Source organism: Galeopterus variegatus, unplaced genomic scaffold (genome assembly GCF_000696425.1).
Source record: "Galeopterus variegatus unplaced genomic scaffold, G_variegatus-3.0.2 Scaffold36, whole genome shotgun sequence".
In the NCBI taxonomy this organism is placed as follows: Eukaryota; Metazoa; Chordata; class Mammalia; order Dermoptera; family Cynocephalidae; genus Galeopterus; species Galeopterus variegatus.
In genome coordinates, this window is record NW_007726147.1 from 1,369,100 (window position 1) to 1,394,490 (window position 25,391).

A 25,391-nucleotide genomic window follows, 5' to 3' on the forward strand; every position below is an offset into this window, starting at 1 on the left:
AGAATGGGATCCTGCCCTTCAGAGACCCACAGGAGACGTCTGGGTTGTACGTGTGCCACTGCTTTGGGAGAGTTTGTGTGTCTTTGCCCATCCAGTGAGGAGGGGGGACTGCTGTGGAGCTGGCTGGGGTTCTGGTGACAGACAGCACATCCCTGAGGAGCAATCTAGCCTTCAGCCTCATGATCCCCTTGTCTGCTTCGCTCTGGTAAGGTGTAAATCATTTCTTCCCTTTCCCTCGATCTCCCAGCACTCCAGTTTCTTTCGGGGCCCGTCCAGCCACTGCTGAGCATCAGCTTGTACAAGCAAGGGACTCTCAGGTATGACTTGACACCAGCTTTTCACAGCTGACCATTAGGACCCTGAGGGATGACCACAAGTCATCTGTGTCATGGACGGAATACGGTTCCTGGTAGAGCCATGTGTTAAACAGTCTAAACACACAGTGCCACCCCTCTAGTGGAAAGTTCCCTCTAAAGAACCAGTGGATTTCACTATTTAATAGTATCTCTTTATTGCACAGACTTTGAATGGTTTAAAAATGTTTTTAATGTTAATTGAGTGGTATATGGGGGTCTTTGAGCACTGGACATCCACCCTGTGTTCCTCTTGGGGGTGCTGGAAGAGCCTCCAGGCTGTGTGTCCAGGCAGTGTGGTCACCGTGGGTCCTGGAGACAGGCGCTCAACCAGGCCCCAGGAGGAGGTGGCATCGCCGCACTTCCTCCACCTGAGGGTTCTTAGAATGTTCGTATGGAAATTGTCATTGCGTTTGTAAATTGAGTCACAGGTGTTGATAGCCAGGTGGTTTTTATGTACTTTTTAGTTCAGCATATTAGCATATGTCAATAATCCTGATGTTCATTTTTGTGTTTTTTTAAACTGAGCACAATGAAATACTTTTTTGAATCCTTTTTCTTACGGATTATAAAATTATAGGGAAAAGAGGAATTTTAAGCAAATAAATGTGTGTGTGTGTGTGTGCGCGCGCGCGCATGTACCTGTACAAAAAAAATTTTTTTCAGTTGTGTGATAGTGAAGAGAGAGGGGACAGTATCATACAACAATGCTCAGGGAAGAAGTCTTCTCTGAGGCCACATCATCTTGAAATAGATAAGAAAGAGCCAGCCAGATGAAGATCACTCCAGAATAAGACAGCATGTGCTGTTTTTGAGGTGGAAATACCCCCGACCTCTTGGAAGAACAGCAAGATGACCCATGTGACTGGAATTCAAGAGCAAAGGAGAGAATGATTTGGAGTTCCAAGAACTGTTTTTCTCTGTTTTGGAAAAAGTGGATTTTTTTAAGGGAGAACATGAAAGATGTTTTTTTCTTCTTTTTCTTTTTTTTTTAAGTCATCTGTTATTTGAAATATTACTAAGTGCTTTTTTAGTAAGATGTTTGATCTAACATTTTAAAGTGAATGGAACACTGATGACCCATCCTGAACTTTTGTGAGCCAACTGTTATTTTCAATCCTTGGGAATTTTAGGTTACTATATTGAAATTCCAACCTGAGGTTTTGTTTTTTATATGCTTTGTGGGGGGCAAGACTGAAGGAGTACCATAGTTGATGGGTTTCCATTGTAACAGTGTGTTCAGTGATTGCTGATAGATTTAAACCCTTAAGAGATCATGGATCTAATGGCAAAAAGGCAGGCTTAAATATTATACCTTATATCCAGTATTTAAAAAGTAAAAGTGTAAATTTTATTTACTCCATCAACTGATAATTTTTTTCTTCTACAAGTACAATACAAAAAATATGAAATTCAAAAACAGACTGTTCCACTTGTTCAATGTGTAAAAGTAGTGAATGTATGAAAAATCTCATTTCCAAATTTAAAAAATGTAGGACAATCATCTATTCCTTTTGAGAGGATCTTAATAAATAAGATTATTATAACATTGGTCTCCAGTTATAAAATTTACCAAACATGCCACACAACCAAAGGGCTGTTTACTTTGAGTATTAATCAAAATAAACATTATACCACCTATGAAGGCCTAACAACACTATCCCTTAAGTGAGAAAAAGATCCTCCATTTCCACAAAAATTATGCTTTTGAACAGCAGATCTGTTTTCCCTCTAATTAGGATGGAGTAGGCTAGTCACAATAACCAACATGTAAGGCAAGAAACTGTACAACATAGTAAGGTTTGTAAAGACATGTTTCTAGATTATTGCTTGAAAACCACTTGTCAAAATGAAATATTCTCATTTTTTTCAAAAGCATACACATGCACACGTATATTTCTAGAAAATAGATTACATGTAAAGAACAACTCATTGTGAGAAATTAGCTTACAAATACAACATAGTGGGTATAGGGTAATTATTGTCCCTGCCTTCTCAGTATACTTCCTGGGCAACTTTTCTCACTTATATGCCCAAGTACCAGCTCAGAATCTGTATATATCTTCTGCTTTCTCATCTCTAGAATTTTTTGTGTGCCAGTCCAGAAAGAATTTTTTAATTGCTATCAAGGAACATCTTCAGTGTGTAAATATCGATTTGTTTCTATATAAAATTTAGAGAATCAACAATGGCTGTAACATTCTGAGGACATTCGCCCTCTAGGGTGCTTAGGAAAGCCATTCATGGGTAATTGTATCATTGGAGACATTGAGTCTCTGGGGCACGCTACGGGGCACGCTGCTGGCCACCGAGTACTTTGGCTGCTGTGCACTGCAGGAGCACTCTGAGGGAACACACCCTTCCTCCTGTAGTGTCTCTCTAAGTCCCTCTGCTGACCAAGTTGCCCGTCTTCCACAATTTGCCTACACTAAGTGGCCCCAAACAGTTGTGATTTTATACCTGAAGTTTTTCACCTAAAACAGTCTGTTACTTCTTGCTGGTCTGATTGTGTGTGTTATTCTGCTACTCTTTTCTGACATGTGAGTTGGGTAAAACTTAAGGCTCTGTCTACAATGAGTCCATTTATGTGAACTATAAAAATTCTCTTGAGAGACTCCTTTCCATACTCTTTGTCTAACACTGTCTTCTATAGAGCTTTTAACCACCTCAACACTTGTAGATGAATGTGTGGGTCATTACTATTAGATTGATATGTGCAAGTTAAAAATCTAAAAATCGAAACCTATCTCCTTTTCTTCTGGAGAAAAACAGAAATGCTATTAAGGGAGTCTTGAGGTACCTTAGAATGCCTGAAATTTATTTCTAGGCTACTAGAGCTGGGGTATTGCAGTTAAATATGAGTCTGACTCAGAACATAGATGGTTTTTATATAAGTCAGCTTTCCTTGTAATAGCAAAAATTAATTTTTAAAGCTTAAGTACTATTTGAGAGCCATTAAGCTAACAAGGATGATTTGGAGGAAAATGTATTTTTATTATAACAGCCTGACCAGTTTTTTTAGAAATTACCACTGATTGTAGATTAATTCCATGTGTGTAAATTTAGTTTTTATCTTGACTTAGTGGTCACATTTACTCATAATAGAACATTTTCAGTGTTTGAAAACATTCTATACTGTAACTCAAGATATACATTTCTCAACACATAATCATGTGCCACGACAAATGTAAAGCATTTGAAATGTGGCCAGTTCATTTCCTTTTTTTTTTTTTTTTTTTTTTTTTTTTTTTTTTTTTTGTCTTTTTTTTCGTGACCGGCAACGGATCGCAACCCTCAGTGTTGCGCCCGTACCGGACCGGGACCGGCAACGGGATCGCAACCCTCGGTGTTGCTCCCGCACCTCGCTCAGCCAGTGAGCGGCCGGTCTGTATGTGGGATCCGAACCCTCGGCGGAAGCGCCGCCACGCTCCCAAGCGGTGCACTGTAGCAGTGCGAAAATGTGGCCAGTTCAAATTGAGATGTAAGTGTGATTTTGAAGACTGAGTACACAAAAAATAAAGTAAAATACCTCATTAATAATTTATATTAATTACATGCTATAGTAATATTTTAGATAAATTGATTTAAATAAAATTTAGTAATTGATTCCCCTCATTTAACGTGGATTCTAGAAGATTATAAATTATATAATTGACTCACTTTATAATTCTGTTAAACAGCACTGCTGTAGATCTTGTATTATTGAATAATGCTTCCATCTCTTGGTTAATAATGGAAATGCACTAAGAAGAGCAATAATTTTCCAAATATTAATTGTATGAAAAATTTAATAGAATGGTGTGAGTTTCATCCATGAAATATTATTCTGAAAGGTTGCTGGTTGCTTTAAGTCATAATAATTATTTCACAGGACAAAAAGGTGATAGTGGCATATAAAAAATAGCCAAAGATGGGAATACTGGCAGGCATTTTGTGTAATATGAGGAGCAAGGGCCCTAATTGTGTGACAAACAACAATCTGTTAGTTATCATTGGGAAGAGCATTTGAGTTAAAATACTGTATTTGTAAGGTAGATACCAAGATTAGTCACGTTTTGAATTTTGGAAGAAAGAAGAAAATTAATTGAAATAATTTGCTTTTGTTATCTTTTTAAAGCAAATAGTTTACATTCTGCTTGTTGCAGAACAACAGATATCTATAGAACTGTTAAAATTATATAGTTCTTTAAAGGGGAACCCTCCTACACTGTTGGTGGAACTGTAAATTAGTGCAGCCATTATGGAAAACAATATGGAGATTCCTCAAACAAAACTACAGATAGATCCAGCAATCCCATTTCTGGGTGTATACCCAAAGGAATGGAAATCATCATGTCGAAGGGGATACCTGCACTCCAGTGTTTATTGCAGCTCTGTTTGCAGTAGCCAAGAGTTGGAACCAACCTAAATGACTATTGAGAGATGACTGGATGAGAAAAGTGTGGTGGTATATGTACTCAATGGAATACTACTCTGCCATAAAAATGAATGAAATTCTGCCATTCACAGCAACATGGATGAACTTAGAGAAAATTATGTTAAGCAAAATAAGCCAGGCACAGAAAGAGAAATACCACATGGGCTCACTCATAAGTGGGAGCTATTAAAAAAAAAAAAAAAAAAAAAAAAAAAAAAAAAAAAAAAAAAAAAAAAAAAAAAAAAAAAAAAAAAAAAAAAAAAAAAAAAAAAAAAAAAAAAAAAAAAAAAAAAAAAAAAAAAAAAAAAAAAAAAAAAAAAAAAAAAAAAAAAAAAAAAAAAAAAAAAAAAAAAAGATAGAACAATCACAGTAATTCCTTGAGCTTTCAAAAGGAGAGAACATTACTGAGGCCACCAGAGGTGGAACGAGGGAGGGGGGTTTATTGAGAAATTGGTAAAGGGCCACAAAAAATGGTTACATTGTGTAATGATAAATATAGTAAAAAAAATAATAAAACTAAAATTATATTGTTCTTGAATGTCATTCACAATATATATATATATAATTTGTATTTTTTAATGCAAAGAATGCAGGGAGAATTTACTATTTTGTACTGCCATTAATCTAAGGAGCAGAGTGCAATTAGGGGATAAAGCTTTAATTATGTTTATTTATACTTAGCTAATTCTGATATGTTATTACATAAGCAGTGGCTAAAACTTTTGACCTTTTATGATTTAAAAGTAGCTCATTCTGATTTGAGCTAGAAAATATCTTGACTTTTTAAAATATATTTCTTAAAAGACTGTTTTACTTACGTGTAGCTTAGATATGTAATTTAAAAGTAGAATACACCCACACAGAATGGTTAAATAACCATGAAAATAAAAACTATGAAAAGTGCTTACGTTTTACCCCTTTGGTGAAAAACGTGGGAATAAACATTTTCTTGATAAGAGATTGCTAATAATAAGTATTAATTAAAACCAAATTTTTTTGTGTAAAGTTAATCTTTATTTTAAAAGTAGTTTTCAATCTTTTCAATTTTTATAAGTAATATATAAATATATTCTTGTAAAAATTGAAATAGTAGAGATAAATCTAAAATTCCTCCCAGCTACTGTTTTGGCTGCTTCTCTCTCCCAGGTGAACCACTGTTGTCTATTTGGTTATGTCCATCTAGGTCTTTTTTTACACATGGGCATGTATGAACATGTCTGTCTCTGTAGGTATACGCATATATAGAGAATTTTTTAAATACCTAAATGATGTCACACCATATGTATTCTGTAATTTGTGCATCTTAGCATTTTGTTTAGGAGTTATTTTCATGTCTGTACATTATAACTTATTTTAATAGTTTTTCTCTTCAGTTATAAAAATAATGTATGCTTTTTGGAACAAGGAGAATATACCAACTCCACTTCACCCCCAGTTCCCACTCCTCTTGAATTAAGCCTTTCTCCCCATTTGTACAGGCATTTAGTGACATATACAGAGTTTGGATTTTTTTAATAATTAAAAAAGATCAGCCTCTGCAGTTATTTCCCAGCTAGCTTATTTCAACTTAACAATACAAAATGAACATTCTTCCAGTTTATTCTTTTGATAAGAAGCTTTCCATAATATGGAAAATCTATTTCTGGGTTTCTACCTGTGCGTGCAACATTGCAGTAAGCATCTTTGTACATGATTTTATATGTTGGTGCTTTTTATTTCTAAAGTGGTCAAAGAGTATGTTTGTGTTTAAAAATTTTAGTGGATAATGACAGATTACTTTTCAAAAGTAAACTGTGAGAGTACACTTGTTCCTCTGAATCCCATGTTTACCAGTCTGATGGTTGCTAAATTGTAACTCCTTATTTTGAATTGATATTTTCCTAGCAGTTGAGTGTAGCGTCTTTTCATAAGAGTATTGACCATTGGATTTGACTTAGTAAATTGCCTGGTTCATTTTTCTTCCTCATTGTTCCGTTGGGCTGATCTTTTTCATCAGTTAGTAATAGCACTTTTGGCAAATGTGTTGCAAATATGTCTTTATAATATCTTTTCCTGTGCAATTAAAAAAATTTAATCTAGTCAGATATTTTCATCTTTCCTTTATGGCTTCTGGATATCTGTCTTGCTTATGAAAGTCTCCCACTTCTAAGGTTTGTCTGAGATTGTACAGATTTTCTCTAGGAGTTTTGGAAATTTTAATGCTATTGTTACTGGCATATTTTTTCCTTTTTATTTCCATGATTATTGATACTGAGAAAAAACATCTGTTGATTTTTTTAAACGTAATTAAAATTCTCTTAATTCAGATAATTTTTTAGTAGTCTTTAATACTCACTAAAATTTTTTACCCAATATCTCATGGTTATATTACATGAGTCTTCAAAATCAGGGTGAATAACATTAGTTTTGGCAGGTATCACGTTACTCATTTTGGTGTAAATACACTCAGCATTTCACTATTTAATAGGATGCTTGTTGTTGGTTTTAGAAAATGGTCTCTTTCATAATTATTTTGCCTGTTTCTTTGCTTTATTCACGGTTTTTATATGACTGCTGAATTTTCTCAAGCGCCTGTTTGATATTAACTTTTTTTTCTGTAATATTTGGATGTAATAATGAGTTATGTCGATAGATTCCTAATGTTGAACTGGCCTTGCACTCTTGAATAATCCTATAAATAATCTTCTTGAAAGAAAGTGAGCTGAGATGCCAGGTACCGTTCAAGCTTTATTAAAGAAGGAAATCTGCTGGGCTGTACTCAAAATGGAGGACAGCCCTGGGCTGCCCTGAAAATGGGGGAGAGTACTAGGTGTGGGGTTGGTAGAGCTTATATAGTGTGCCAAGGGCTGGCTGATACTATCAAGGAGGGTCACTATGCTAATGTAGATTGGGGTGGAAAACTGCATCCTTGCAGAAGCAAAAGGGGTTTCTGTTTAAGTCAGGAGGCTTCTAGTAAAGGGAAACAGGGAGGAGCTTGATGATGGAGTAGAAGACAAGGCCGGTGGCTGTTTTGTGCTGGTGCTTATTGTGTGCACAATGACGCTAGTCACGTCCAAAATCCATCACTTCTAATATGCCGCTATATTTATTCCCTTAGCTAGTATTTTATTTAGAATTTTTTTCTTTCATTCTTAATGAAAAATATCTATTGTTTTCTCTCTGTACTGTCGTTGTCAAGGTTTGGGTGTTAAGGTTCTGCTAGCCTCAGATTGAATTGCTGATCACTAGAATATTAATAATTATTGAAAATGTGTACATGGGGTTTTGTGATACTGTTTTCTGTATTACTATGTACATTTGGAAATAAAGTTTTTAAAAATTAGAGAGCTTTTTATATTTTTCTATGGTCTAGGGTAATTAAAGAAACAAATTGTTTTTCAGAGGTTGACAAAACTCAGCTGTAAAACCATCTATACCTGATAACTTTTAAAATTATAGCTCTTGGGGCTGGCCTGTGGCTCACTCGGTAGAGTGCGGTGCTGATAACACCAAGGCCGCAGGTTCGGATCCCATATAGTGATGGCCGGTTTGCTCACTGGGTGAGCGTGGTGCTGACAACACCAAGTCAAGGGTTGAGATCCCCTTACCGGTCATCTTTTTAAAAAAAAAAAAGTTATAGCTCTTGATTTTATCTTTATGTCCAAGTTATATTTATTGGCCTCTTTTTTAAACAAATATATTGGTTCAATTTTTATAATTTATATTTTGGGGGGGGAATTGATGGACATTTAGTTTTTGTTATTAAAACTGATATCAGAATGAATATTCTTATAAATGTCTTCTTGGGCACATATGTTAGTATTTCACTTGCATAAACATAGAAGCAAAATTACAGGGTATGACGTATTTTCATTTTTGTTTTGATAAGTAACTTCCATTTTGCCCTCAGAGATTTGTACACTTTTTTTTTTTTTAACCATCATTATATGTCTCTTTCCATGTCCTTCTCTATAGTTGATGTTATCACGTGAATACTCTCATGGGCAATAAGATAATTTGTAGTTATTTTAATTTGCATTTCCCAGTTAGTAGTGAGGTTGAACATGTTTACATGTTTGTTATCTATTTGTATGTCCTTTGTGGTAAATTGCTTTAGCATTTCTTCATTTTTCTCTTGAGTTGTCCAACTGATTTATAGATCTATATTTCTTTATTTGACAGGGGTGGGTGGCAGGGCTGCTGGCTGGTACAGGGATCTGAACTTTTGACCGTATGTTACGACACTGTGCTCTAACCATCTGAGCTAACTGGCCAGCCTATTTTTCTAAATACCAAATTCTTATAAATGTTGTTAGGTTGATAGATAGTCTTAATATTGAAGTCTTACAATTTGTTTGGTCAAACTATATGAAATTGCTAATATTCAGCTGTTTTTCAACCAAAAAAAACTATCTTATTTGGTTCAATTCAATACATATGTTTTTCACAATATTAGTCTGTTTCTGTTGCTTATAAATTACCTCACATGGAGGTTGGCTAAAAAAAAAAGAGAGATCTAACCTCCTCACTTACTCTCCTTTGAAAGCCATCAGAACCATGACCATTACCACCCATTAAACCATCAACTTATTACTCCATCAACGGATCAATCCATTGAGGAGGGTACAGTCCTCACAATCTAATCACTTCTTCAAGGCCCCACCTTTTAAATACCACAATAGAATTTTCCACCCTCTTAACACTGTTACAGTGGGGTTTAAGTTTCCTACACACGAACCTTTGGGGGACACATTCAACCCATTGCACCCAGTTATTTGCATGTCTTTTAACTTCGTTTATTTTTTGTAATTACTTTTGTTGATATGCTGTGGCTTTTGTGTATTGAGTCTTTTTTTTAAAAAAGGCCTTGCCTTTTCTATTCTCAATCATATAAATGTTTAAAATTTTTTTGCTTAGGACTTTATTTCGTCTGAAATCAATTTATTTTTGTCATTGATATGCATAGGGATATATTTTTTCTGAATTTGCGGACAGTTGTCTCACTACCATTTATTAAATAGTATCTTCTTTTCCAGCAGTTTTGGAATGCTACTTTTGTAATGTATTTTGCTACTGTGGATATATTTCTCCATTTCAGTTTTGTTACATTCATCTATTCATCTGTTTCTATGGTAATGCTGCTCTTAATTACAATGTTTTTATAATATTTTGGTAACTGTTACAGCAAGTCTCTTGTCATTGTGTTTTGAAGTTGTCTTGCCTCTTCTTATACTGTTCTCTTATAATGATTTTCAGAATCATCCTTATGCTCCTAATTTTTTATTTTAATAATGTATAGTCTCCGGAGCAGAGAGGAAGAGAGAATTTCTAAACCTGGGGCTATCTCAACTCCTGTAAAGCATACAGATGATCACACACCTAAAACAGTGGAAGAAGTTACAGTTGAAAGAAATGAGAAACAAACACCTACTCTTCCAGGTAAGCTTAACAAAATAGTAAGTTTATAAAACATTTGCATTCAGACAAAAGTAATTATCAGGATTTACAGAAGATTTTAAAGATGCAGTTATTATTATTACACATGTGTGAATTTTTCTGTGTATGACTTCCAGCATTTTCTTTATGGATAGGAGATTGGCATGGTTTAGTAGCCTTTTATGAATGTTTTTCTTTATCTCCTAGATAGAAAATATTCATGATTTACAGCTACTTGCAGTTAGTAAGGTTGTTCTCCAAACCTCTCATTAAAGAGAAACATCAGATTGGCTTTAAGTTTTTAAAAACAAAAGTTAATTTACTTAATGTGTTTTCAAATATACCTTATAAAGCTATAAATGAGGACCAGACATAAAAACCTGCAAGGTTCTAAGATCGGTTGCCCAAAAGGCTTGGAGATTTTGTTTCTAATGTGTCTCATTTCCTTCTCTCAGGTCTCTGTGTTGCTCTGCTTGGTTGGTGGCAGGAATATGGATATTTAAAAACAAATTTTACCATAATGAGGAAAGGTGGCTACTTTAGGACAGTCTTAAAGAGAAACATGGTTCTTAAATCTATTCTTTCCTAGAGAATACATTTTTCAAACCCTAACAGTTGGATCTGTGGAAAGCACAAGTGGTCATGTAACATGCATACTTGTTATAAAGACTTCAGAATTTATAACTTAAAATGTACTTTAAGACATGTAATATGTATGTTCCTTTTCAGGTTTTCCAAACTTATTTTTGCTGATAAATCATATACATTTTGTAGGCTTTTTATTGTTTGGCTATTCACTGGTTGCTTACATTATTGTTCCATGTTTTTATAAAGTGAGTCCTGCACAATTTAAATTTTCTTTCTCTTAGAACCAAAGCCTGTGTATGCCCAGGTTGGACAACCAGATGTGGATTTACCTGTCAGTCCATCTGATGGTGTCCTACCTAATTCAACTCATGAAGATGGGATTCTTCGGTAAAGCAACTTTGAAGTTGTATTGTCTTCTTTATCCATTGTTAAGCACATTTAGAGTGAGAATTCAATTGCAAACCATATTGCATATACTTTTTAAAATAGTATATACCGCTGTGGTTAATTTCTTTCTTTTTTTATTTAACAGTCTCTTATATGATAGAGTCAGTTAGAGATTAGAGAATAATGAAAGAAACTTTTTGGACGTTTTCTTTCTCACCACTGTCTCCTACCTAGTTTTTAGGTCAGGAACTACAAAAGTAAAAAATTGTTTTCTATTCAGACATCAGAATTTCCGCAAGCTTTCTAAAGCCTAGCATTTAAAGAAAGGAAAAAAAAATCAGTGTTTCTCAATCTCAGCATTATTGACATTTTGGGCCAGGTAGTTGTTTATTGTGGAGTGGGGAGCTGTCCTGTATATTGTGGCATGTTTAGTAACATCTTGGTCACTAGATGCCAGTAGCACTCCCCCAGTTTTGACAACCACAAATCTCTCCATACATTGCCAAAAGTTTCCTGGGGCACAATCACCCATTTGAGAACCTGTTCTACATTAGTTAGCAACTCAAAAGTAAGTTTTTGATAATCCCACACCTTTTATTACTTTATATTTTATACTTGGTGGAATTAAGATGAAAATTTTGTAAGCACATTTCAAACTGTCGTCGTCATCAAAATTAGATTTTTGTTTCCTGTGTAGTAAAAGGGACATGATATGAATAATTGAAAACTAGCAGATTTTTAAAGTGAATTAGATCTAGACCTCCTTGTTCTCATTTATTTTCTCTGCTGCAGAAAATTGGGTTGTTACTTGAAGACCCAGCTAGGCAGAGGGAAATAGTTCGTACATTTTTAGTGCTAGGTAATTGATAACGCAAACTTTTATAAGTTGTAATGGCATTGTCCCCTTCTTTTTCCTTTCTTGGGAATTGCTTGAAAACTTTTATGTCTTTAAGATTTAGGAAACTTTAAGGATAAGATTCCAGAGGGCTCCTTCCCTGGGAGAGCCCTACAGAACAGATACCAAAGAGGGTTTGAGGATGTGGGTGAGATTAGTAGCTGAGCCAGGAAAGATTTATTTTTTTATTCAAATCCAGTGGATGGATGTGAGGCATAAATAGTGGGTCTACTTTTTGTTATTGCAAGTACAGTAGTCGATGTTATGCAGATAGGACAAAGTATAAAGTCACTTACCTAGGGCATATGACACTGTGAGATTTGGCCTGAAGCTGTCCTCTAACAGTGGTTTTCAAAATCCAGGTGTTGCTAGATGGTGCAGACTACATTCAATTCTTTTTACTTTTTGAAGCACACTAGATTGGTCAGTGTTAGAAGATGATTTCCAAGGACTTGGAGTCTTAAGGACTTTGAGGAAATGTTTAAAGAGCTTTCTGTGTAGTTTGTTCTGTATAGTTGTATAGAGGAGTCTGTGAGAATGCTTTTGACTTGGTTGAAAAAGTAACATATCACCACAGCAAGGGACTCAGACCATCCATGATAAAGCTGGTAAGTAGTTTCAGGGAGGGATCAAGGATGCCAGCATTCCTGGCAGCAAGAGACCTCATCTAACCTACAGGTTCTTTATATCTAGCTAATGTTAGTTCCCGGTCAGGAAACCAGGTTAAAGGTGAATACCTTGTAAGTTAAGACAGTCTTTAGATAGTTGGTTTAAAAGTACTAGAAATCTCTCCTCTTTAACTCATTTATTGATTGATTGATTGATTTGATTTGGGGCTTTTTAAAGTTATTTTCTGTAAGTTTCTAATAATTTGGTTATTATTACTTAGTGAATTAAGAGGAAAGGGACTTTTTCTTTCAGAATAGGTAAAACAATGTGTCTTGGCTGGGAATGTGGGGGTAGTTATGAAAACCTAGAAGGGAAATATAAAGGGTAATGTATAATTATGATCTGTTTCTGCCCAGCCATTCTTCTAAGGCATCCATCAGTATTTTAACTGTGTCACAAGGTTTCAGCACTACAGTAGTGATAGAGGGATATGCGTGTCTTACTTCCTTCCCATTCCCTCTCTAAGAAGAAAGGGGCAGAGATTGGATATAGGGTAATCCAGAAAGGCTGAATGATAAGATTTTTATTTTAAAATTTAAATGGGCATTAGAGTAAATGAACTCTGTGAACTACTGATAGAGTCCACCACCTGCAAAGTTTAAAAATCACTGCTGTCTGTTGGATGTAGAGATCATAATACTTAGGGCCTGATTTTGACTCTTCTATATTAGAAATATTAGTCAATTTGTGCTTCACTTTCTACCTCTATAAAATAGGACTTTTCAGTTATTCAGTAGAGATGATATGGTATGAATTGGGGTGGAAGATAGCCATTGGAAATGTACCATACATACCCAAGACTTTGAAATTTGGGAAAACCTTATTTTATAAAGTAATTTTATAAATTAGTTATGTAAAACAGTACTTGTGTATTGTTTGGATATTTAAAAACTTATTTTGTTAATCAGAAAATAAAAAGTGCTATTAAATCTGATTTGAATTCTAACCCTAAATTTTATTCAATAAATTAGTGGTATGTGGGAAGTATTAGAAATGATGGTTCTTTATTTCATCGAGTATGTTTTTCATTGTTGCAATTTGCTGTAACTTTTCAGCTGCTGCTTAACTCTTTCAAATGAAATATCTTTTAACAGGCCCAGCATGAAATTGGTAAAATTCAGAAAAGGAGATAGTGTGGGTTTACGGCTGGCTGGTGGAAATGATGTCGGAATATTTGTAGCTGGTGTTCTAGAAGATAGCCCTGCAGCCAAAGAAGGGTTAGAGGAAGGTGATCAAATTCTCAGGGTATGTCAGTATGTCAATTTATATGGGTTTGAAAGTAGTTGGATCTTTAGAAAAAAGGCATCAAATACAGCAGACGTACTATTGTAATTAGATTGTAATCTGTGTACAATTTCGTGAACCAGCTAAACTTTCAAATTAAGAATCCATCAGGTCTAGCTCCTGCTCGACTTGTCACTTCTCACTGCTTATACTTGCTCTTGTGTACCGCTGTGTTACATGCTACTGCGCAGTGTGATGTTTCATTTCAGTCATTGGTGATGATATAACCTACAAGAAAATAAGTCTTAGATCACTGTAATACCTACAGGGTAGTCTTTTAAAAGTTCAACTAAACATTCAGACTGGCAAGACTCTGCCATGTGCCACAGCTTACCAGCAAGCAACACCAGGTGTTCCTCTCCCATGGGAGTAGTTTTTGAAGCAGTCCACACAGCCTCTGGGACCTTCTTCACCCCAGATAATGGCTCAGCACATGGAGATGGAATGCACATCAGGCAAATACGTAAGCTGTCTGGGCTTTGAAGCTTCATACCCCACAAGGGACAGGATCAGTTGCAAAAGTCAGAAGAGCTTGGGTTAGATGCAGTCTACCAATGGGGTCTTTTTTTTTTTTTTTTTTTTTTTTTTTTTTTTTTTTTTTTTTTTTTTTTTTTTTTTTTTTTTTTTTTTTGCCATAAGCAGTGTTGCCGAGTAACAGAATAAATACTATTTACATCTTACTTCTTACTTACATCTTACTTCTCTTCTTAAAATATCCAAACACCCATTAAATTTGTGGTATAAAGACTTTGTCATATTTTAATCAGAAGATTAAGTCTATCAGGTGGGAGTTCCTGCATTTACTCTGCCTCTCAGAGTGTCTTTGCCACCTCTGTTCTGGTCTATTTCTGCACTCAGCCTGCCTCTTCCCTATGTCTTGAGTTCAGACTCCTTTCTGCTTCAAAATCTTGCAGTTTGTTTTTTTTTTTTTTTTTTTTTTTCTTTCTTTCTCTCTTCTGTAGTTCATCAGTCTTCCACTGTCTTATTTCTCCCCTTTCTCTGTTAAACTTATTGAAGGTGTGCTTGAGTCCCTTCCCTGTGTTCTATTCCGTCCTTGTGGTCATGTAGTTTTACAGTCTGGCTTCCACCTTAACCACTACTGAATCCCAATTTTCATAAGCCAACATTGACCTAATGTCAACCTCAACCTTCATTTTCCTTTATTTTTTAGCACTGTTTTGACTGACTTAAATATATCCTTTTTGAAGTGCTTTCTTCCTTGAATTCCATAACACTGCCATTCTGGTACTCCTGTAACCTTTTTTGTTCTTTTCCTACCTTCTTCACTGATTCTTCTAAAACTTGAGGAATGTCAGTAGCTCCTTGTTCTCTCTTGCTACACAGTCTCTATCTCAGGTTTGGTTGTTCAAGTGAGCAGCCCATAATCTGAATCTTTTCACTCAGCAATTTCCTGCGCCCCTTCAGACATTTTCATCTGGTGTCCTCCTCCTTTCCCTTCAAACTCAGCATGTCAAAAGGTCAAGGTGTCATCCCCAACTTACTGATTTCTATCTGACATTGTATTGCGATTCTTTTGCTATGTTTACATTCTTCTCAATCCAGTTAAATAAAAAACATTTCAGCACAACATGTATAATGATGTTCACTATACAAAGGAAATTAAACAGATCTATTCTCATACCCACCTCATATCCTGTTTTGAAGTAAACAGGGTATACATTATTTTAAAAATGTTCCTTAATAGTTCATTTTTGTTTTATATTGTAAAAGTAGTATGTGTTTGTTTAATTCGAAAACTTTCTAAAACGTGGAAGGAAGTAAATCCACCTGTAGTCCTGCACATAGTCACTGAGGATATTTCGATAAGTTTCATTTCAACACTTAAGAGCTTCTAATATAAGTGAATATTGACTTGGTATACATTGAACCTACATTACACAGATGCTGTTTCAGGGATGCCACAATGCATATTATCTTTTTTTAAAATCCCATTTTCTTTTCATTTCTTTTTCAGTGCCCAGTAAAAAATAGGGCTGTATTGTACATTCACAGAATTTATAATTTAAAATTTTAAAGCCATATTTTTTTTTTTTTCCTTTTTTTGTCTTTTTTTGTGTCCGGCAACGGATCGCAACCCTCAGTGTCGTGCCCGTACCGGACCGGGACCGGCAACGGGATCGCAACCCTTGGTGTTGCTCCCACACCTCGCTCAGCCAGTGAGCGGGAACCGGTCTGTATGTGGGATCCGAACCCTCGGCGGGAGCGCCACCGCACTCCCAAGCGGAGCACTGTAGCAGTGTGCCACCGGACCGGCCCCCTAAAGCCATATTTTATAATAATAATAAATATTTGGAATTGGAAGTTCCTTTTTTGGTTTAAATTGGTTAGATTTTGTAATAGATGTTCTTTAATGTCAGAATACATTATGACTGTTCTTTAAGTGAATTTATGCCTTTACTCACTTTATTTACTTGGTTTCTGCTTGTTGTAAATTAAAGCATCTTCTTTTCTCTGAAGTAAATTTCTCTCTCTTAAAGATGATATTTTTAAATTTGGTGGACTCTCTTGTTTCTTGTGTAAATAAATGTTTTTATATTCTTAAAAGCCAGCCAAGAGTAATTTATGAAATCTTATTTTAATAGGTAAACAATGTAGATTTCACAAATATTATAAGAGAAGAGGCTGTGCTTTTCCTACTCGACCTTCCTAAAGGAGAAGAAGTGACCATCTTGGCTCAGAAGAAGAAGGATGGTGAGATACTGTCAATATGAAGAAAATAAACCTGTAGGAGTTTGAGTATTTAAGTAGGGATTTATTCTGTTTTTTAGAATAAATCACTCTAAGTTGAATGGTGAATGAATTTGTTAATCTCAGAGAGTTAATTTTATTTAGGGGCACAGAATCTTACACTACGTTCATTAGCAGAGCATAATTAATAGGACCAACATTTATGGCATTTTAATTTTAAGTAAAATGCCATCCAACCCTTTATAAGTCATAGTAAAATTCTATTTGTTGATTAGCCATCAGAACCATACAAAATATGGGCAGCTTCCAGATTTTGTTCTGATGTTTTCTAAGCAATATACTCAGATGTTACATAGCATTAATTCAAGAGGATACCTGATTTTCTCTGTGGTGAAGCAGATACACTTTTCATTTAGAACAGAGCTTCTCAACTTAGACACTATCGACATTTTGGGCCAAATAATTCTATGATTTAGGGGCTGTCCTGTGTGTTGCACAATGTTTAGGAGCATTCCTAGCCTCCAGCCACTAGGTGAGATGACATTAGCATACACCCTCTTCTCCCTTCAGCACACATAGTTGCAGCATTCAGAAATGTCTCCAGATATTGGCAAATGTCCCCAGAGAGGGTGGGGGGCAAAATTGCCCTCATTTGAGAACCTCTACTTTAGAATATGGGAATGTCTATAATTTTTGCAGATAACTCAGTAGAAACTAGCAAGTGTGTGGCTTTGGACAAGTTACTTGATCTGTTTCTGTATCAGGTTCCTCATCTGCAAAGTGGAGGTACTAAGAGTTCCCATTTTAGGGCTGGCCCGGTGGCGCACTGCTACAGTGCGCCGCTTGGGAGCATGGCGGCCCTCCCGCCGAGGGTTCAGATCCCACATACAGACCGGCCGCTCACTGGCTGAGCAAGGTGCGGGTGCAACGCCGAGGGTTGCGATCCCGTTGCCGGTCCCGGTCCGGTACGGGCGCGACACTGAGGGTTGCGATCCGTTGCCGGTCAAGAAAAAAGACAAAAAGGGAAAAAAAAAAAAAGAGTTCCCATTTTATGAGATAATGGTGATGAGTACAAGAGATAAAATAGTATGATAACTGACACATAGTAAGAATTCAGCATTTGTCGAATACTGTTGTTAATATTGTCAGCAGCATCTTCTCATAATATATTCAGATTAATTTCTTATTCCTCTAAGTGTTAATAACGTGTTTGCTTTGATTCCTTTTAGTCTATCGTCGCATTGTAGAATCAGATGTAGGAGATTCTTTCTATATTAGAACTCATTTTGAATATGAAAAGGAATCTCCCTATGGACTTAGTTTTAACAAAGGAGAGGTGTTCCGTGTCGTGGATACCTTGTACAATGGAAAACTGGGCTCTTGGCTTGCTATTCGAATTGGCAAAAATCATAAGGAGGTAGAACGAGGCATCATTCCTAATAAGAACAGGTATGAATGTTTGGATATTTCTCATAGAATGAATTAAGTAAATGATGATAGAAGATTTCATTCCCACTGGGAAATTTTGGTAATGTAAAGAATTATTTTTTATTGTATTCACCATATCCATAGTTGACTTAGTTGTACAAACTACTTGCTATTTTATTTTTAACCATTAAGATTTAAACTGCATGTGAACTTCTATACAATATTTTGATATTTCACTTCATTGTTGGTCTTTCTCCCTTCTGTTTTTTAAATACCCTTATTATTATCTTTTCTTGTGTAGAGCTGAGCAATTAGCCAGTGTACAGTACACACTTCCAAAAACAGCAGGAGGAGACCGTGCTGACTTCTGGAGATTCCGAGGTCTTCGCAGTTCCAAGAGAAATCTTCGAAAAAGCAGAGAGGATTTGTCAGCTCAGCCGGTTCAGACAAAGTTTCCAGCTTATGAAAGGGTTGTTCTTCGAGAAGGTAGTGTATTTTCCATAGACTAACCTAATGTCCTTTAATGTAGTATTTAAGAAAGAGAAAGTATAAACTATGCTGTTTTTCATTTGAATTTCTCCCCAGCTGGATTTCTGAGGCCTGTAACCATCTTTGGACCAATAGCTGATGTTGCCAGAGAAAAGCTGGCAAGAGAAGAACCAGATATTTACCAGATTGCAAGTAAGTAGACTGAAGGCTGACTTAACGTAAGGTTTAGTTAGGGTGTTTCTTTACCGGTTACTCCTCTAAAAGGATAAGTCCAGTCCGTTTACATAATAAAAATAAAACTTTTTGTAAGTGACAAATTTGTAGTTTACCCCATTCTTTTAATTTGGAAGGAGACACTGAGTGAAGTGTCCTTGGTTTGGTCTACCAGTTCTGTTTAATAAGAAAAATCACCATTTACAAAACTCTTGGCTTCCTATGAAAACTGCTTAGCACATGATCGTGTTGGATCCTCACAGTAACATCGTGAGGTGAGAATTAAGATATCCTTGTTAAAGTTGAGCAACCTGAGCCTTATGGTGGTTATGGTTGGGATCATCACCATTCTCTGTAGTCTGAACTTTCCTGATGACAGCCAGCTGATGAGTGACAAAACCAGGCTTTGACTCCAGCCCTTTCTGGCTCTGATCCAGTGGTTTTAGTCATTAAACTAACAGAAATACTCAAATATGTAAAAAGGGTAGTGAAGCATGATTAATGGTATCAGCTATTGAAGACAGTAAGGTCATATTAAGTGTAAATAAGTATTGAGGCTGCAGTGCTTTATATGCCTAGTAGATTTTGCTTACAGATCCTTTGTTTCATTAGTTTAGGTGTTATGGTAATTTAAATATACACACTTAGTTATGACCACTTTGGCTTGCGTTAAATTATATGTAAAAGCTGAAGCTATGTTTTTCTAATTACAAAAATATTCTCTATTTGGAAAAGTTAGAAACTTAATTTTGACATATATCATCACCACCCTAAATTTTACCCCATTGTATTTTTTTCCACCATTTGTAAGGATGTTTTTGCAAAGTTTTATTTGTAGTGTTTAGAAAAGTTTATATCCTGTTTTCCTTCTTAGTAAATAATGGCATATTTTCATTTTATTTTCTCTCCTGCAGTCAGTTTGTGGTTTGATTAGCCTTTCTTTTGTTTAGATTGTTTCAAATTCATATTTTACTATTACAAAGGATGTAGAAATCTGTCCATATTTGGTTTGCTTGTTTATGCTCTGCCTCGTTTCTCAAAGGATTTAAATCCTCAAGAATATAGCTTTTTCCATATTTACGATGATTTTCTTAGACCAAATTCCACAAGATAGGAAGGAACATTTTCTGGCTGTCGATATGTGTAATTGTTACTGCTTTCCAGAGGGTTGTGCTGGGTTTTTCTTGTTCCCAGCGGCACTATATGAGACTCTCATTAACACTTTAAAAATACATAGTGCTAATTAAAAAAACCAGAACATCGCCTTTTTTTAAATACTGCTTTTCATTTGGCTACTGATGAAGTCAAATGAGAATATTTATTTTCTAAAAATCAGAAGATTTTTCAGACAGATCACAATAAATTTGAGCAAATTAGAAAATGTTTGTGTTTCCCTACTCAGTTTAAGTTTTTCAGAAGAGGTCTTTTTTGGTCATTGTAGATAACACTTCATGTGAAGAAATTGTTGGTGGCACCACTTATAACCAAATTCAGAGTTTTTAAAGTGAGGAAAAGCAAGTGTGAAGACTTACAGAGCTCCACCTTCAGGGGTAGTAGATCAGTTTAATTGGGTTTCCTCCACAATCGGGCTATTATAAAAGGGATTCAGGTAGCTTAGTTATGTATCCTCTTTGAATCTAATGAGAGTCTTTTGAGTTGAGGAGTTAGTAGCATTTTCTTCAACCAAAACTCCCAGTTGATTTCTCTCCTTAATTCTCCTTATGTCTACCACTTTTGAAATTCTGCCCTGCTTGCCCATGGAACTTTGTCTCATGATAGTCTCATTCTGAAATCGTTCACCTTGTCTCTCAGTGTGCCTTGTCCTTTCAGTCTATGCCTTTATCTGATCTGAAACACCAGAGCTCTTCCCTTCCGTTCAAACTTTCTTTGTTACCAGAGACACAAACATTGCTGTATCTTTTTAGTGAAGAACTTCGCGTAAACTGGGCTTCTGAGATTGTAGGTTGGAAACCAGCCCCAAGCCGTATTTGGCATATTTTACACCAGTGGAGAAGGACAGGTTACTAGGATGAAGCCATAGATTATCTACCCTATTACTGCTGAACAGCCTTCCCTGCCCCCAGGTTCCCCTTCTGCTGATGTAACAAGGTCTCTAACTCAGAGCTCCCTTGGCAATCTGCTGTAGTGTTGTCACTGATGGCTTATGGACATGCCAAGATACTGATCTCCTCAGCCCACAGTGGTTGGATGGGGCTCTGCAGTTTATCTCAGTGTACCATACAAATGATAGCATTTTCTGTGTATGTCGCAGTGTGAGAAAGGTTGGGAAGTAATGCCATGCTGAGCCATATTAGAGCCTCAGGCAAAAGAAAATATGTACATCTCTAGATCATGTTCATGAATTTTTTAATGGCTAATTTTTTTCCAACATTAAAACGGTTGGAAAAATATTGGAAAAAAATGAAAAGTATGCATATTAAAATTCACATTATTTTAAGTTTAAATATTTTATTTATACCAAACACAGAATTCATTATAATTTTACTTTCCTGGATTTAATCAGAGCAAGCTCATGAACACCATTTTAAGAATCTTCTTTATCTCATTTTCATTGGAGAGACCTGCCATATTTGACAATTATTTTGACCAAGTAATAGTCTTAAATAATTTTTACTCATTTCACATACTGATTGATTCTATTTAAAAATTTGATATGTTGATTGTGGATTTTTTTTTTTTTTGCATTAATTTGGATTTTTTTCTTTTCTTTCTTTCTTTTTTTAAATACTGCATCAAAATAGCCATGTCTGGAGACAGTTTTGGTTGTCACAATGGGTAACAGGATTAGGGAAGGCAGATGTTGGCTGCTGCTGACCTCTAGTGGGAAGACTCTAGAAATGCTGCTCAACAGGCCACATGCACAAGATAGCAGCTACAACAAAGTATTATCCAGCCCATCATGTCAGTGGTACCCTGTAGTTAAGAAACTCTGTTCTAACCAATGGAAATTTGATGTTTTGTTTCTGTCTTGATTTCATGAATAGAAAGTGAACCACGAGATGCTGGAACTGACCAACGTAGCTCTGGCATTATTCGCCTTCATACAATAAAGCAAATAATAGATCAAGTAAGTTATTAAAAGTTTACTTATTTCATAAGCTGTGATTGTGTTTTTGAGTAGGATGGTATTTGGTTAACTTGAAAGTAGAAGGTAGGTTTTCTACAATTATTACTGATATACCATAAGAAAATTAAATCCTAACTAAAAGGCATTATAATTTTAATAATCACTTTCAAGGAAATAGTTATTACAGACATCAAAAGGTGATTATTCATTACTACATAAAAAGCATATGCTGTTTTGATGTAATTAACAGACTTTTTATATTACATCAGTACAATTTAAGTTGCATTTTGATATTTATATGCATAGGGAATGTCAGGAACATTAAATTCTTATACTCATTTTCACTCTAAGTGAACAGAGATAGTAACTGTCAGCTTGCCAGTATTAGGGCCAAGTCTTAAAAGTGAATTGTTTAAGAAGGTTTTTATTTTTTAATGGGCTAGAAATTGTATTGTTAACTTCTGATTACAAATTTTTTAGCATGTGCTCTTGAGACATATTGGAACACAACTAAAAGTTCATTACCATTGAAATGTAATATAGGCTTTGACTTTTTCTGAAAGGGATGATTCTTAAGTGAGGATTTGTATCTTTGTGTATGCTTTTCTTTCTGTCTCCAGGACAAGCATGCTTTATTAGATGTGACGCCAAATGCAGTTGATCGTCTTAATTATGCCCAGTGGTATCCAATTGTTGTATTCCTTAACCCTGATTCTAAACAAGGTGTGAAAACAATGAGAATGAGGTTATGTCCAGAATCTCGGAAAAGTGCCAGAAAATTATATGAGAGGTCTCATAAACTTCGTAAAAATAATCACCATCTTTTTACAAGTGAGTATTTTAAAGCCTTCTTTTAGCTTAAAATATCTGGGCAACAATATGTGAGAATGTTGTGTTGTTCAAATGCTAAAACTTAGATGACCTTTGCTTGGAAAGCTCCCTGTTGTGTTAACAGCTGCTGCTTGGTGGAAAGAAAATGTACAGTGCCAAAATAGAAATTTCAAATATTTATATCCTCAAATACCATCTTTTCAATAATGATGACTGATCTCTATGCAGGACTGAATGAATTCCCCTCATTTTTGGCAGTGTTCTGACCATAAAACTACATTGTTAATTTATTTTCAGCTACAATTAACTTAAATTCAATGAATGATGGCTGGTATGGTGCACTGAAAGAAGCAATTCAGCAACAACAGAACCAGCTGGTATGGGTTTCTGAGGGAAAGGTAAGAAATTCCCTATTACTTTTTGACCAGTTCAATAAATTATATAACTAATCAATCAGAGACTCTTTTGAGTTATCATTGTTTTTTTAATTGGATGAACGTATTAGAGTATTTTGGGGGAAATTACCTTTTTGGTTTTTATAATTTCTCTGTATGGGTTATGAAAGTTTTTTTCAGTAGTAGGAGATTCTTTAATTTTCCTACCTATTATTACTCCAATGGGATTCTCTCTTAAAGAATTTTCAAATTATAATGAAAAGCAGGTTGAGTTCTGGACTCTGCCCCTATCTGATTAAGGAAAGACAACTTTGATCCTAGTTTTAGTTTTTTCCTCTGGAAATGAGAGGATTTGGGTGGCCTAGATGAGTGCGTCCTCCAGAGCTGTCTTCAGCACACTTGGTTCAGGACCTGCTCTGAGAGTAAAGGCACTCTGAAAGCAAGCAGTGGGTGGGAAGTGCTGCAAAACTGGTTCCCTCAGGGAGCATCACAGTAGCCACTGGCATATTAAAGGCTCTGAGAAGTTTGTAAGTGGAAAAGCCTACTTTGTTTAAGCATTTCTTCACATTTCTACCTAGGGTATTCTTTTGTTTTTTGTTTGGTACCTGTTAACATTCTTAGAAAATACTGGGAAATATCGAACAGTGGCCTTCTTTGAAATAAGTACTTTCTGTTGTCAGTCTTTCTGGTTTTATAGAATCGTTGATGGGAAAGGTCTGTTTATTTTGTTTGGGGAATTAATCGTTTTCTCAAAGTACACCACTGAAGGAAACTTTGTTTTTAATGTCTTTTATGTTCTTCAGATTGGTGCAATATTAATAAGTTTTGGTTTTTAGGGAAGATTGAGACTATCTCTGGTTTTTTATTTTGTTTCTTGTATTTCCTTGTTGGTTTGGTTTTTGTTGTGTTTTGCCCTTGCATGGCCCCTACTTTCCTCTGCCTGGCTGTGGCTACAGATGCTCTGGCAGTGCATGCTGCATGCTTAGGACCACCGTGCCCCTTATCCAGAAACACACAGCCTCTGCAAGAAGAGATGGCAAACGTTTACATCTGGAGGTAGTGTCTGCTGTTCTCACCTGTAGTAATGCATCAGAACCACAGTTTCTCTCATCGTGTACCAGTTTGGGGGATGGACCATGCATATGATATCATAAGACCACTCTAAATAATTTACATGTCAGCTGGAACACTTGATAGGAAAATCAAGGTGGAAAAAAAACACTACATCACTTTCTAGCAACACAGTATTACTAACTTTTACTTTTGTGGCATTTGATAAAAAAAGATTGTAGCTTTCTTCATAGGCGAGGAAAAATAAGTCATTTATTATTAAGACAGATTGACAAATTTTGTAAATCCAAAAAAGTTGTTACTACATAAATCAAGCTTGATTTATCTCCTTGCCCCCTTCCACTCAAGTATATTTTTGATCAGAATAGATAGATTCTTAAACTAAAACCACTTCATTTCACATTGACTTTCCTGAACTAAGAACTTTGACCTAATTGCTAAGAACAGTTCTTTTTTTGCAAGATCTAACAATCTTGTTTATTCCCTACTAAACCAAGAAAAGTGATTCTGAGGCTTTCTTAACATGTAGACATATTTCCTGGTTCAGAGCAACTGATAGTTCTTGCTCATTTCTGCATTTTAAACCAACAGCAAAAGCTAAGTAGATTGGTGAGTTCCAAGTTACTCTTCCCCAGGCCTTAAATATTTTCCTGGCTGGCTACTGGGTTATAGTCTTCTAGAATCCTGGCAAGTTAAAGATTAGAGTGGATAGCAAGACTATTTCTCTTCTACAGCAGTCGTTACAGAGTTTAGAAGCCATTGAGACTTCAACCAGAGAGATTCTGCTCTAATGGGGCAGAGCCTTGGGATTCTCACTCTTCCCAGACTGGCAGGTGCTCTGTTGAAAACCAGAGTGCTAGGGAGGCCTGATATGCCCCTCTTATCATGAAGACAGTGCTCAGGGTCACACTCTAACAGTGCCCAGCATAGGTCTTCATGGAAAGCTCCATTCAGGCAGCTCAACTCCCAAGACCATGTTCTAAGTACAGCAGACCTATAGAGCCACACCAAGCCTGCTAGTTAATAGCAGTGCATCTTCTGGGCAAACAAGAGCTTTATGTTTGTCCTTCAGTCCATGCTGAAATAGAAGAAATATTTTCTTTTTTTTTTTTTTTTTTTTTTTTTTTTTTTTTTTTTTTTTTTTTTTTTTTTTTTAAAA

The 25,391-nt window shown here is 35.7% G+C and overlaps 1 protein-coding gene across 4 annotated transcripts in view; it reads left to right on the plus strand.

Moving 5' to 3' along the window:
• Positions 1-25,391, plus strand: part of TJP1 (tight junction protein 1) — a 244,214-nt gene that overhangs the window by 197,850 nt on the left and 20,973 nt on the right. For all 4 annotated transcript variants that reach the window (XM_008571114.1, XM_008571122.1, XM_008571130.1 and 1 more), the window contains exons 9-18: positions 10,049-10,188; positions 11,055-11,160; positions 13,819-13,969; positions 16,612-16,720; positions 17,947-18,166; positions 18,447-18,631; positions 18,731-18,826; positions 21,853-21,935; positions 22,556-22,766; positions 23,064-23,164. In XM_008571114.1, the coding sequence (XP_008569336.1) occupies positions 10,049-10,188; positions 11,055-11,160; positions 13,819-13,969; positions 16,612-16,720; positions 17,947-18,166; positions 18,447-18,631; positions 18,731-18,826; positions 21,853-21,935; positions 22,556-22,766; positions 23,064-23,164 (1,402 nt within the window). The remainder of the gene's footprint in view (positions 1-10,048; positions 10,189-11,054; positions 11,161-13,818; positions 13,970-16,611; positions 16,721-17,946; positions 18,167-18,446; positions 18,632-18,730; positions 18,827-21,852; positions 21,936-22,555; positions 22,767-23,063; positions 23,165-25,391) is intronic.